This window comes from Corylus avellana, chromosome 4 (assembly GCF_965113065.1).
Source record: "Corylus avellana chromosome 4, dhCorAvel1.hap1.2, whole genome shotgun sequence".
NCBI lineage: Eukaryota > Viridiplantae > Streptophyta > Magnoliopsida > Fagales > Betulaceae > Corylus > Corylus avellana.
The window spans coordinates 30,577,923-30,593,357 of record NC_142493.1 but is presented as its reverse complement, the minus strand read 5'-3'; the positions used below and the strand labels follow the sequence as shown (position 1 = coordinate 30,593,357).

At 36.5% G+C, this 15,435-nt stretch overlaps 2 protein-coding genes and 1 long non-coding RNA gene across 3 annotated transcripts; 1 reads left to right on the top strand and 2 right to left on the bottom strand.

Annotated features, from left to right (window-relative positions):
• Window positions 1–683: 683 nt before the first annotated feature.
• Window positions 684–1,100, bottom strand: LOC132178403 (E3 ubiquitin-protein ligase RHA2B-like). The gene has a single exon (XM_059590844.2). It carries the CDS (start codon window positions 1,098–1,100, stop codon window positions 684–686), a length of 417 nt encoding a protein of 138 aa, XP_059446827.2.
• Window positions 1,101–4,205: 3,105 nt separating this feature from the next.
• On the bottom strand, window positions 4,206–4,622 carry LOC132178402 (E3 ubiquitin-protein ligase RHA2B-like). Its single transcript, XM_059590843.2, has one exon. The coding sequence runs from the start codon at window positions 4,620–4,622 to the stop codon at window positions 4,206–4,208; it is 417 nt and encodes a 138-aa protein (XP_059446826.2).
• A 1,962-nt stretch (window positions 4,623–6,584) lies between these two features.
• Window positions 6,585–10,409, top strand: LOC148586603 (uncharacterized). The gene is made up of 4 exons (XR_015911970.1): window positions 6,585–6,998; window positions 7,177–7,307; window positions 8,612–8,713; window positions 10,037–10,409. It is a non-coding gene; the product is annotated as an uncharacterized LOC148586603 (long non-coding RNA).
• Window positions 10,410–15,435: the final 5,026 nt, after the last annotated feature.

Genomic DNA, 15,435 nt, shown 5'->3' with positions numbered 1-15,435 from the left:
TGAATTTCATATCAATTGACTTTGGTTTCTTGCATCTGCTTTAATTTCCTGTGCAATTACATGGGAAGATTTGAAGACCCCATACAAACAAGCCACATCCGTGATCCGTACGTGACTGGCCCATCAAATACATGAGAGACAAAGAAAAGAACATAAAATATTCAGTGAAATGTTTTTGGCTCCACGCTCGCACGTGTTTAACCGAAAAACACTTGATATGGGAAGTCTTGAACACTCCTATTATCAGCAAACTCCTCATAGCAAAAGAACTCCAACTTCGACAATTAGAAACATTAATCACGTTGACAAGCATGAGGCTTGCTGATGGTATAAATTGACTTATCTTGTCGACAAAAATTGACGTAGGACAAAGGAAAAACAACGGAAAATAAATATAAATTTAATGTTGAACAGGGTGCATATGTTACGTGTCAATAATGAGGTTTGATAGAGTCTCACCGCTGAATGAAACATAAATCACACATCAAAAAGAGAAATTTTATCTCCATGGCTTAGAGTTTCAATAAATTAAAAATACTTCACTCATTCATAATTCATTCGTACATCACCTTCATATATATTGTTCAAAGGTTAATTAAATGATTATTTTTTATTTATTTATTTATGTTTTGTAAGAGTGCAAGCTTTTGAAACAAGTGGTAATTTAACGCACATATGCTTATTTAGCGTAGCCACCATGTGTCGCGGTGGTGACGAGAAGAAGAAGTGAAAGAAGAATATTTGAAAAACAGCACTTCCACGTGATTCTCGTGATCACCCTGCACAGCTGTGCATGGAAATAGGGAACCACGGCAAAGGGGGCAGTTTACGTGCCTGTACCCAACCCATCTGTCCAAACAATCTCTATGAAAAAGATGCTCACATCTCAGCTCGCTAATCTCTTCTCCTTCCTCGATCACGCATAGGCACACAGGGCACTCCATTTCTTCTTCTCTGCACTCGTACCGCTCTATGCTTAATTCTTCGCCCATCTCTGCCATCTCCTGCTGCGAATATTGCTTGGAGAAAGAGTGGTAAAGCAGGAAGTTGCATGCCCATTTCAAATGGGAAGCAATAAGAATCACGTAACTGATCAACATGATCGGTGGAGGAAAGTGGGAGACTTGTTTACGTAGAATGGAGATGCAGAAAATGGAAAGGGAAAAAAGAACGGGAATGGAGAAAAGTAGCGACATGCTCTGCTGCTAATTTTGGTGATTCCGATCGAGGTGTTTGAGTGGGGGACATTTATAGACGCGCGGGTCAAGAGTCCCCGATCGAGGAAGGTTGTTGGAAGTGAAGCAGCATGCTAGCGGGGACATAGTCAGCTGCTTTTGGATTTCTTGCGGCTGCCGAGAAGAAAAAGACACTCAATCAGCCGGCACACTCGCAAACTGTCACACGCGTTTGAGATAATTGGAAAACTTCTCAAGTCCCTAGAGTCCTAGAGACACGCGCCATGTAAGCGACTGGGTATTTTGAGATTCTAGTAGTAACGGAAAGTACGGGAGATTCTAGAAGTAGAGGAAAGTAGAGGCGTGCGTGCCTCACGTTAAAATATTCATGCACAGGATCAAGGAGTATATAGAAGAGGTATGCCTGTAATTGTAATCGCGTTCTTCAAATCAAATGTGTGAAAAGGATTTATGGTATTGCGGTTTCGAAGATGCTAAGGAAGGCGCCGTGCTATTAGCCATTTAATACACGTTGTGTTTATCCTATTGTTAGCTTAATCGATGTATCTAATTCTATAATTAATTTATTAAGGCCTATTCACAAGAGCTTTTTTTGGGACTTCTTTGTGCTATTTCCCCACACATCTTGTGCAGAAGGGCAGTTCCACAATATGTGCTTTACCGTTTCATCTTCCCTTGAGCAACGAGCACAACACCTCTTTTGATTAAATTATGTTTCGTAGGTATGTAAAATATTGTTGCATGCTTTCCACATGAACATTATAACTGCATTTGGGATTTTCAAATTTCAGATGGTCTTCCATATTGTATTCCCACACGTGTCTAGATCCTTCACCTGACTTCAGTGTTTGAAATTCCTTTTCCAAATGATAGGCACTGCACACTGAGAAAACTCCATTATTCGTACCCCGCCATATTAATAAATCCTTTGGTTGCAAAGGACTCAAAGGGATCTGGCAAATAGTGTGTGCTTCCTCCTCATTGAAAATTGCTCGTATCAAGTCTGAATTCCACCACTTAGTGTCTTGGTCAATAATCCACTCCACCCTTGCCTCTGCTGCTAGTACACTACTTTGAGATTGAATAGAAAAAGAAATTGAGGACGGGAGCCATTTATCCCCCCACCCCGAGATCCTTATGTCTATTCTTTTTCCTTTTTTTTTTTTTGGCCATTCAAATGTGTTTCTCGTTCCAAACACGGTCTTCTTTTACAAGGAGGCAAGATACATGCAGGGGCGGACCCAAGGAATATATAGGTTGGGAGGGACGAATATTGTCCACCAAAAATTTTCAAAAATTGTCTTAAAAGTATGCATATTTATAAATTTGTCCCCTCAAAATTGTATTTTTGTTCATTCAAAATAATATTTGTGTCCCTCTTTAATTTTTTTATTTAAGTTTTACCCTCTCTTCAAACATAAAAATGTCAAATACCCCCATTTATTTAGTTTCCCTACATATTCAAAGGTACTTTTTCTTGGACCTAATAAATATATATAGTTTTTAAAATTTTATGGGAATAGTTGACTGCCCAAGCTTCAACGTGGCTCCGCCGCCGGATGTTTGGAATATTATATGATACATACGACAATTTGTTTAAAGATCCGACAAAAAACTGAAATAGTAACATCCTATACGTTATCTTTTCAATCACTTCCAAGTATGATCTTGTCTCAAGCTTTGTGGGGTGGTTTTCTTTAAATTATTGTTTGAATCTCACATTATTAGCTTATTATTTTATTTTCAGATGTCTCAAAGTATTATATAATATTTTGAAAGGTCAATTGACAATACCCTTTTTTTTTAATTATGTTTATGGCTTTAAGAAAATTCAGACGCGTTTGTTTTCGAAATTGTTAATTTATTCACCCTGTTTTCGTCGTGTACAGTCTTGTATAATTTATATAGCATTCACACACACGTAAGGCGTAGAAAGAAAAAATGAAGGCTTACATTTAAGAAATGCATGTTCTCTTGAGGATAATTAAGGATCTAATTAAGCAATTAGTGTTTCCAATTTGGAGATGCTATGTAAGAAAAATTATATGGACCAATTACTTGCCCTCTTGAGAAAGCTGAAAATTTGTGATCAGATTGTGTACGTGTGATACTAGTGACTGACTTGGTCTCTTTGGGTAGCTCTTATTTGTCAATTGGCTTTGTTTTTGGGGAGGATAGTCTAAAACCCACCTTCTTTTTTATTTAAAGTAATTAAGTATCCTTAATTAAAAAGGTAGAATTTTCTAAACTAAAAATCATTTTCAATGTTGACATGTTCACTTGCCTAATTAGATTCTCTGGGCCGATGAGTTAACATGCATGGCCCATGAATTTCATATCAATTGACTTTGGTTTCTTGCATCCTTAATTTCCTGTGCAATTAATTATATTGGAAGATTTGAAGACCCCATACAAACAAGGCACATCCGTGATCCGTGAATGGCCCATCAAATACATGAGAGACAAAGAAAAGAACATAAAATATTCGGTGAAATGTTTTTGGCTCCACGCTCGCACGTGTTTGACCGAAAAACACTTGATATGGGAAGTCTTGAACACTCCTATTATCAGCAAACTCCTCATAGCAAAAGAACTCCAACTTCGACAATTAGAAACATTAATCACGTTGACAAGCATGAGGCTTGCTGATGGTAAATTGACTTATCTTGTGGACAAAAATTGACGTAGGACTAAGGAAGAACAACGGAAAATAAATATGAATTTAATGTTGAACAAGGTACATATGTTACGAGCCAATAATAAAGTTTGATAGAGTCGCTGAATGAAATATAAAACACCTCAAAAAGAGAAGTTTTATCTCCATAGCTTAGAGTTTCAATAAATTAAAAATACTTCACTCCTTCATTGATCTAATTCAGTCGTTATATATGTACATCACCTTCATATATACTGTTCAAATATTGATTAAATAATTAAATTTCGTTATTCCTTTATTTCTAGAACTGTAAACTTTTAAAACAAATAATGATTTAGCACACATATGCTTATTTAGCGTAGCCACCATGTGTCGCGGTGGTGACGAGAAGAAGAAGTGAAAGAAGAATATTTGAAAAACAGCACTTCCACGTAATTCTCGTGATCACCCTGCACAGCTGTGCATGGAAATAGGGAACCACGGCAAAGGGGGCAGTTTACGTGCCTGTACCCAACCCATCTGTCCAAACAATCTCTATGAAAAAGATGCTCACATCTCAGCTCCCTAATCTCTTCTCCTTCCTCGATCACGCATAGGCACACAGGGCACTCCGTTTCTTCTTCTCTGCACTTGTACCGCTCTATGCTTAGTTCTTCGCCCATCTCTGCCATCTCCTGCTGCGAATATTGCTTGGAGAAAGAGTGGTAAAGCAGGAAGTTGCATGCCCATTTCAAATGGGAAGCAATAAGAATCACGTAACTGATCAACATGATCGGTGGAGGAAAGTGGGAGACTTGTTTACGTAGAATGGAGATGCAGAAAATGGAAAGGGAAAAAAGAGCGGGAATGGAGAAAAGTAGTAGCGACATGCTCTGCTAATTTTGTTAATTCCCATCGAGGTGTTCGAGTGGGAGACATTTATAGAAGCGCGAGTCAAGAGTCTCCGATCGAGGAAGGTTGCTGGAACTGAAGCAGCATGCCAGCGTGCTAGCGGGGACAAAATCAGCTGCTTTTGGATTTCTCGCACCTTTAGTGCAGTCCACAAAGAAAAAGACACTCAATCAGCCGACACACTCGCAAACTGTCACACGCGCTTGAGATAATTGGAAAACTTCTTTTTGTCCGTTGGAGATTAAACTTCTTCAAATGTGATTATTTATTTCTTAAGTCCTACAGTTCTAGAGACGCGCCTTGTAAGCGACTGGGTATTTTGAGACTCTTCTCTAGTATGCAGTAGTGGAAAGTAAAGGCGTGCCTCACGTTGAAAGATTAATGCACAGGAACATATCTCATCAAGGAGTAAAGAAGATGGTATGCGTATAATTGGAATCGCGTTCTTCAAATCAAATGTGTGAAAAGGATTTATGGTATTGCGGTTTCGAAGTTGTTAGGGAAGTCGCCAAATTAAACACGTTGTGTTTATCCTACTGTTATCTTAATCCATCGATGTGATATGGATTCTAGAATTATTTTTTTTTGACATGTTCACATAAGAGGAGGATAAAAAATTTAAATTAGTGACCTTCACTTTATGAGTCGTAATCTCTAGTTGATTGAACTACCATTTTAGGACGATATGAATTCTATAATTAATTTGCAGCGTACGTGTACGAATCTGGATATGATGGTTGATTTGATTTCAAATTTCTCCTCATGATGGTCTCAAAAGGCTGCTACGCTAGCTTCATTTGTAAACTATATATGAAAGCCACTACACAGTAGTCTACGCTATTTTTATTTTTTTCCTGAGACTCAGAGCAACTACAACGGCCAAATTACAATTATAGAGACAGCTCTTCTAAAGTTTTTGATTGATTAGGCCTTTGATTATTTCATCTGAAAATGAATTAGTGTCTAGTACTAAAGAAAGTTAAAGCCTTTTATAACATTCAAAATCTCTCTCCATAAAGCATATTCTAAAAGCTGTTTATGTGAGTAGAATGGCATTGTACGTTGTACCTAGCTTAACAATTTTTGGTTAGGAAATATTAGATTAATTAACATGTTGGAACTAAAAAGTTTTATGTATATATAGGGGCAGGTTCATCGATGCAATATTATATATAAATACCATGTATTTCAATGAAATTTGTTAAGCTAGCTAGGCATGTGAAACATATCCTCTAAATTTCATGAAACACATGCAACATTACATCCAATTGTTGCCGCTAATTAAGCGCAACATTTTTAATCATGTTTTTCTTTTTTAATTATATCTTTCATCACTTTTTCAAACTTTTGAAAGAAAAATTTATGTTTCTAGCTAGCTCTAGTTTCTTCCAACTTCAATATTGTGCCAAAAGTATAAACTTTCACGTATTATCCTGCCACTCTCTGAATCGAGATAGGCCAAAAAAAAAAAAAAATGTTAGGTGATCATCTCTTAATTCTTATAGTCTTAAGTCGATATTATTTTTTAAAAAAAGTGGCATTTATTTTTCTAACTTAGTTTTTAGAAAATAATATACACTTAAGACTTGGAGAATACCAAAAAAAAATCCCTAGCATTTCTTGCCAAAAGAAATATAAAGAAAAAATAAAATGAAATAAATTTTTTTTTTACTGACATTGAAGGAGTAATGATACAGGTTACGCGGCGTGCGTGAACAGTAACGCACGCCGCTGACGTGGCATGTGCCACATCGTAACCTCTATTTAAAAAAAAAAAAAAAAAATTCCAAAATCCTGCGTCAAAAACCTCCACCCCCGTCCATTTGATTTCCCCCCAAAATTTTCCCCAAACCATTCTCCCTCCAAACCAACCATTTCTCCCCCCACCGGCACCGTCGTCGGCGCCGTCATCTCCTCTCCCCACCGTTACTGCCGCCGACGACCCCAAACCCTTTCTCCCGAGAATCACATTTCATTTCCCCCCTTTTTCTCCCCAACCCATTTTCTTCCCCCACCGGTACCGTGAGTCTTCTCCTCTCCCCACCGTCACTGCCGCCGATGAGCCCAAAACCACCCCACCGTGCGATGACCAGCTCTACCACGCCTGGGACCCTCACCGACCCGGCCCATTGGCACTGCCGTTAAGGTCAACAGCGCAGACTCCGATATCGCCTTCAATTGCGCCAGGCGGCCTCCACCACGCCAAGAAGGCCAAGGCCTCTTGAGACCCTCGGGCTCTTTGAGACTTTTACAAGGTTGAAAAACCAAGGCAAAGTTAGAAAGCCATTTCATTTTGATTTTATTTCCACATCTTTCACTTTCTGCTTTGTCTATTACGTTTCAATTTCGTTCTCAAATTTTTCGTGGGCTCTCAAATTTTTCATTGCTTATTCTCTGTTTCAAATGGGTTGTTGGTATTTTCTTTGTGAAAAGGAAGCTTCGTTTATGAGAAAGACCGAGTGAGAATTAATGATGAAATATATGTCCTGGAGTTTTCTAGTGCTTAGCTCTTCTTATCCTTTCACCTCTTCCAGAAATCTCCTCTTCATCAATGTCTCTCTCAGGTACTCTCTCTCTCTCGCTTTAGATTTGACTAATTGGTTAGCTTCTAGTGCTTGTTTTACTTAGTGATTTATGGAGCTTTGTTCGAAATAGATTTGCTGGGTTTATCTCATTGTTTTATTTCCTTTTGCCCAATGTGATGACATGATCAGCTTAGTTTCTTACGGGCCCAATTCATGATTTTATGTTGTTTGCATTGTGGTGGCTGATTAGATGGTTAAAAAATTGTAAATTTCAATATATTTTCATTGATTGGGTGCTGGAATTTATATTGCTGGGCATACATTGAATAAGGTACAGACCTGAGAAGTATAATATTGTTAGAAAATTGAGTTTTTTTTTTTTGATCATTGTAATTGGTCTCAATGTTATTTGCGTATGATGATAAGGTCTATAGCAAAATCTACTTCATCACTCAGATGATAACTTTTATGATGCCTCTGAATATATGAAGGAAAAAAGCCAAAAAAGAGCCCACCAATACTAATTCTATATGAACACCTTTGTTTTGTTTATGTGGGTCAATTCTATGTGAATACCTTCCAAAAAGCACATTCTCTTATACACCTCATTAAGAAGGCAAAAAGCCATTTGGTGGTCATTAGAAAAGTATATGAATAGCTATTGGTTCATTTGGAGCACCTATAAACTCTCTCAAGTTCCCATTCTAAGATATCGCTGTCTATTCTAGTGGAGTTGTGTTATTGTCAAATGTTTTGTTTTCAGAGTGTCCCCGCCATGGACCTAAGACCTTAAGCTCTCCTTAAACTTGTTTGCAAAGTTGAAATTTGTACGGATTTGATGAACCATCAATGTAAAATGGATAATGAACTTGTGCTGATTTAAAAGTGGCCTGCAACATGTTATAATTGAGGCTAGAGCTTAATTTTGAAATCCCCAACTCTTTTTTTTTTTTTCCTTTCTTTCTTTTTGGTCTCTTTTTAACCTTTCCCTCATTGCTGTTGATTCGTAGCTTCTTATGCATACTTGTTGCTTATGGTTTTTCAACTTGTGTAAGCTATTAATTGATTGTGTCCATTAATACAAAAATAAGTGAATTGAGCAACATTGGGGGTGAACATCTTCCAATGCGCTCTCCAGATCTTTGGGCTTGTGAGAAGCCTTTTTTTTTTTTTTTTTTCTTTTTTTGGAGAATTCATTCACATGACATCATCTTGTTGGAATTGTTGAGATTGATGAGGTAAAGTTTGCATTTTTGTTGGTTTTTGTGTGTGTGAGAGAGTAAAACTGGAAGATGGGGAATTTTCTGCCATGAAATTATGCTAATTTACTGATTTTGTTATAGGTGAATTACAAGAGGGGAACATATCAAAGTAGAGGGTTTGGGTTTATCACTATGAGTACTGTTGAAGAAGCTGAGAAGGTTGTGGAGATGTTCCACCATTATGTGAGTTGCTTTTCTTTTGATGTTGATAATTTAGTTTATTGCATGAAGAATGTTATCTTTGAACAATCAAATTCTAAGCAAGAGTAAATAGAAAATGATGGCATGGTTCTCTTTATAAGAATTTGCAAGCATGTAAATAGCAAATGCTAGAAGCATTTGAATGAAAGAGAGACAGTGTTATGCCTTTGCTTGATGAGATGAATCCTTTACTTTTTTTGGGCATAGTTTGTGTTCATAGTTGAGGACTCGAGTCCTTCAATATGTAAGGTTTGTTGCTCTTAGGGTCCATAATAAACAAAGCATATTAAATTGGTTTGAGGAAACAGCACGTAGCTTTAGATATGAGTACATTTTGCTGCAAAAGTAGTCACATTTGTTTTGCTACTTTTATTAACTTCCTTTTTCAAAAAAAAAAAAAGAAAAAAAAAAAAGAAAAAAGAAGTCACTTTCTTTTGTTTCTTGGTAGAAAAATGCATTATTAGTCCAGCGTCTTCTAAATGGAGAGTTGGAACCATCAAAATTACTGAAGATGCCACCAAATGAGTTGAAGTTATGCTGTTTTCATGGCTTGCTACTTGTGCTTCCAATCTTTTTATACATTTCAAGTGCGTTACCTAGTAGGTAATACTATGTAAATGGTGGCATGTAATTACCTATCCAAAAAAAAAAAAAAATGGTGGCATGCAATTGGTCTATAATTTATATGATGATATTCTACAAAACTCTTGAGAAGACATCAATTTTTTTTATAAAATTCTCCTCTTGAAGTTTAATTTGGTGAATTTTTGGCACAAAATTAGAAAGAAGGGCTGGTGGTTGTTTTGTACCATCCCATTGCTAACTTCTCTTGAATTGTGAGGCAACACCAAGACCAAAGTTCTGGCCTCAATGGAGCCAAAGGAAACATACAGTTACCTACTGCTGTTCCAATTATGCCACCATCACTTCTAAACCTAGGGAAGGTGAAGTGAATTGTTTCTTTCAGTTGCAGAAAGTATCTCCAATATGTAGATGTGCTACGAAGGAAGAGTCAAAAGCATGTTTGGATAATTGTGACACATAAGAACAATGGGATTAACTCAGAATAGGAAGTCCTCTTTTAGCATGAACTTTTTTAACATTATGCTTGACTCTTATAAATCCATGCTATTAAGAAAGAACCACTCAGGTTGACTAAAACTAGCCCACTACGACCTTTCCATTTAGTTCATTCTCACATGGCTGTCTAAAATATATCCAAATTTGCTTTCGCTAAAATGCATGTGTTTTTAAATGTTTGACTTATTGGTCCTTTTCTTATTGACTACTTTGATTTTGATGTAGCTTTATCTGAAGGCCATTCATGCTGTATTGCATCAGTTGTAGTCTTCGGCATAGCCATGATGGGCCTCAACTTCTTGTATATTCAATATATCTCTTTGCATGTTCTGGTTGCACAAAACTCCTTAATGTAATCAGACTCATGGGATCGCAGGTCCTCAGCGTTTTCTATGATGAGTTGCTTGGTTGCTTATTGTAAATTATTGGTGTACAAATTCATTACTAAAATGTATTCAAGTGATACCCTAAATAGGCTTATTTTATTATTTTGCAAGTATTTCGCATGTTTGCCAAAAGGAAGAGGTTACATTTTTCCTTTTATGGGTCAACTGTAAACTAATGTTGCAAGCTTGTAAAATTCTCTTTGTTCTGTTTTGCTACATCCTTCAATATTTTCATACTATTGAAGCATAGAATCTTTTAGTTTGTGAAAATTAAATGTACTTTGTTGGTTTTGTTTTGTCAAAGTCATGATGTGTTGTCGAAAAAGTCTTGTGTGATTTTCTACTTGCTTTTCAAGGTTGAAACTTTGACAACAAATATATCTTTCACTTGCAAAACAGAAAGGAATAAAGCTATATGGTTATCAACAATGCCCTTGCTATGCTTGCAACCTTCAGCACACATTAGCATTGTGAGGTGGCCAAAACACGTGCAAATTTAGCTATCAATAGGCTGCATGTTTCTCTATCAAGACATAAGATTATACTGCATCCGTTTTTTAATTCAATATTTTCCTTCAGCTTAACCATTTTTTGTCAAACAAACAACCAATCCTTCACAATTTTTTGAGAATGTTTAATTCCATCATAAATTCTTGCAAACAACACTTGCTAAAAGAATCAAATGAGATGAAACAAACTTACACATAGAATAATTAATTTTACATAAGGCCAAGAGTTGGGAGCATTCCAATAATCAATTTTATGTACAATTCACTAGGTACCTACAACCTACCAAATACATAGTGAATCAAGAGGGATAAAATCAGAAGAACAAAAGAATCTTATGTTTAGTCACATGAAGGAAATAATTGTTGTCTTTTCTCAACCATATTGTAGAACATGATCTTTTAACATCATCAGGAAATAGGCAATGCCTGTCATCAAGAAATGCAATTGCATTAGGAAAGTCCCTCACACTAGCACACATACATATGGATCAAGTATCAATCATCAATTAGGTTAACAAAGTAAAGCTTAGCATAAAATCTTAGCAATCATATGAACAACATATTTCAACATCAAAATCGATATAATAATATCATTTACTATCCAATTACAAGCACCCCTCAGCCAGTATAGAAGAAATGTAGAATTTTGCTTCTTAAAAGAAAATGCCAGAAAATTTATTGATAAATCCTAGCATGCACTTTTGAGACACAAAATTAGAGGCTAAATCATCTTATACTCTTGATAAAAGCACTCATTACTCGAGTAACCCCTCGGTCAAAAAAGCTCTTAAGAAGTTTTAACTGGCCTTAAGAACTCTATGGTACAAATTCATATATTGATTACATTGGCCTTATTCAACACCACAAGAAGATTTTAAGCTACAACACCACTAAAAATTAGAAGTAAGAAAGCAAGATTTGAAATAAAATTTTCCAACATCATAAAAGTTATCTCCTCAGTGATTAATTAGAAATTACTATAGACCTTCTCATCCTATGCAGAAAAAATAACACAGAGACCAATTACAATGGTCCAAATAGAAACACAAAAAAAAAAAAAAAAAAAAAAAAAAAATCTAGCAAAATGACAATTTCTCATATTTGTACCTTATTCAATGTATGCCCAGTAGTCTAAATTCCAGCACCCAATAAATGAAAATACATTAAAATTTACAATTTGTAACCATCTGATCAGCCATCACAATGCAAACAACAGAAAATTATGAACTGGGTCCGCAAGATGCTAAGCCGAACATATCATCACATTGGTAAAAAGGAAATAAAACACTGAGATAAACCCACTTCTTTTCTTCTTCAGCAAATCTTTTTCCAACAAAGCTCCATAAGTCACTAAGTAAAACAAGCACTAGAAGCTAACCAATCAGTCAAATCTAATGTGAGAGAGAGATAAAGAGAGAGTACCTGAGAGAGACATTGATGAAGAGGAGATTTCTGGAAGGGCAAAGGATAAGAACTAAGCAATAGAAAACTCCAAGACAAATATTTCACCATTATATTTGAAATAGAAAATAACCCATGAAAAATTTGAGAACGAAATTGAAACGTAATAGACAAAGCAGAAAGTGACAGATGTGGAAATAAAATCAAAATGAAATGGCTTTCTAACTTTGCCTTGGTTTTTCAACTTTGTAAAAGTCTCAAAGAGCCCGAGGGTCTCAAGAGGCCTTGACCTTCTTGGCGTGGTGGAGGCCGCCTGGCGCAATTGAAGGCGATATCGGAGTCTGTGCTGTTGACCTTAACGGCAGTGCCAATGGGCCAAGTCGGTGAGGGTCCCAGGCGTGGTAGAGCTGGTCATCGCACGGTGGGGTGGTTTTGGGCTCATCGGCAGCAGTGACGGTGGGGAGAGGAGAAGACTCACGGTGCCGGTGGAGGAAGAAAATGGGTTGGGGAGAAAAAAGGGGGAAATGAAATGTGATTCTCGGGAGAAAGGGTTTGGGGTCGTCGGCGGCAGTAACGGTGGGGAGAGGAGATTACGGTGCCGGCGATGGTGCCGGTGGGGGGAGAAATGGTTGGTTTGGAGGGAGAATGGGAGGGAGAATGGTGTGGGGAAAATTTTGCGGGGAAATCAAATGGACGGGGCTGGGGGTTTTTGACGCAGGATTTTGGATTTTTTTTTTTTTTTTTAAATAGAGGTTACGACGTGGCACATGCCACGTCAGCGGCGTGCGTTACTGTTCACGCACGCCGCGTAACCTATATCATTACTCGACATTGAAGTACGTGAGAGTGGAGGCAGGAACTAGGGAGAAGCTTAACTAGTCGGGTAAAACCCATTTAAAGACTGCCTCTTGGCCTCTTTTAGAGGAAGAAAATAAAAGAAAATTAAAGTCCTTTTATTTTAATGTTATAGATCGAAGCAAATATTCCACTGCACATGAAGAAAAGTGGGGCTGTTCTACAGATCACTTGTAGTGGGGGTGCATGGCTCTACTTTTTAGAATATACGTCAGCATGGATTAATTATTAATTATCTTATATTTTAATCTACTTTTTTATTTTTATTTTTACTAATCGTGATCATATTTTAATCTAACTAATAATAGTCCTTTTCATATTGTTCATATGGGTACTCTAAAGTCTTAATTAACTTTCATTGAATGAAATATTAAATACAGACAGGCAGACAAGCAAAAACACATAAAGAAATTGCATGCATAATGATGTGAACGTGAATGATGATCATCAATAAACACAACATAAAACTTACGAATAACCATTATCGGTTATCAGTAAACCATTGCCATTGCCAATAGTGGCACTCTCGTTTCCTTGGTAAGGTTGCTGCATAGTCAAATTCTCAAAATCAGCATGTGTGTGAGCTGCCATTGCAGACTTTTTATAATGATATCAGTCCAAAGCTAGGTGATTTGTTTGGCCACAAATTTGACATGGGGATTAATTAGTATGAAAAACTTAGAATTAGTTGAAGATGGTTTAATTTACTCTCTGAATTTTGTGGAAGAGGCGTTATTCTGCAGCATTGGTTGTCTGTTGTTGTTGAAAAGCACAGTGGTGTGGAGAATATTTATCCTTCTTGTTGTATTGAGGAGCTCATGACCTTTGAGAAAAAAAAAAAATGTCACATGATTAGCTTCAAGTGGTACTGTCTGATGATGGGCATCAAGCAGATGCTCAAATTTTGCAGCTTGATTCAAAAGTCATCAGTACTATATTAATTCTTAAACACGTAACGAGATAGATTATTAGGTTCACACGGAACTTAAATCTTTTAGATTGGTAAGGAAATGTAGACTTTTTACAAACACAATGTTTGAGATTAAATTGCTACTTAATTTTATTGATCACTCACTCCTTTAAATAGGAAAATTACAATGACATAGAATTGGAGATAACTGCTACAACTCTTTGGAGATAGATAGCTCCTACTCTTACGACAACTATACTTAAGCAATAGAAACTTATCGCCAAAAAAAACACTATATCGTATACTACGAGTAATTTTATAACTCAATCTTGTGTTCCTTTTGTGTCACTTTAAGAATAAGGTGGCTTTTAAAATCATCATTTGATCAAAATTGAATAATAATTAATCACAAGCTCAATAGTAATTTTAAAAGCCACATCATTCGTAGAGTGACATAAAAAAAATATAATAGAAACTGCTAACATTACTCGTATATCACGCTAAGGAGGCTTAGAGAAAGAAGCTCTCAACCTTAGGATGAGTTTTTTTTTTTCATCTCCCTGGTGAGATCTTTAGATCTCTGCCGCCAAGGAGTAGTAAACCAAAGGCAACCAAGGAAAGAAAGTAATGCTGGCCCCACGTGAAAGACTTGAGATATTCAAGTCAAACCACAACATCACCGGCCACATGTCGGAACGTGGCTTCCACACCCCTACCGTGGCCATAAGCCGTGCTTTCCTTGCGCCTCCCCATTGCCGCCTTCCACTACCATTACTGCTATGTTTTGGTTTTTTGTTGTTTTAAGGTTGTTTCCTTTGTATTTCAGTTCTTGTAGGTTGTTGTCTTTTATGGGCTTTTATGGGCTTCAGACTTTTCCATTCTTTCCCGCGTTAATCTGCTACTTTTGTTTGGTTCGGTGTGGTGTGGCTTTTCTTCAATGACTCCGATCCAACCTTTTTCAAGGCCTGTTATATATATATATATATAAATGTTGAGGAACTTTTTCAGGTTGTACCCCCTTCTAGTTCTCATGCCCTTTGCTAGCAACTTTTTGTGGTAGCTCCTTTCTCTTAATAAGCTGAATCATTTATTTAACTCATTCTTACTTGTCATTTATTCGGCTTTCTCCGCACTGGTTTCTACTTGTCTCATGTCCAGAGAGTTTGGGTTGCCCACCATTTCTATATCTTCTTATGTTATAATTATCTCTTCTCTGTTCTTCATATTGAATAAAAAAATTTAAAAAATGGGTAACTTCACTGTACACCATTAAATTATCACGCGATTTGATAAGCTATCTTCAAACTTCAAAACTTTTAAATTTGAACCTCTGAACTTTTAATTGCAATAAATTTGAACTCTTCTGTCAAATTTAGCCGTTAACTTTTAACGACAATCCATAAAAAGATCAAAATATATCTGATTTTTGTTTTTATTTATTTATTTTAATTTGAAATTAAGGGTAATTTTAAAATTTTATAAAAAAGTCAATGGTAGAAACATCATTGTCTCACTTTTAACGTTTAAAATTTAACGGGGGTTTAATTTAACTACAATTAAAAG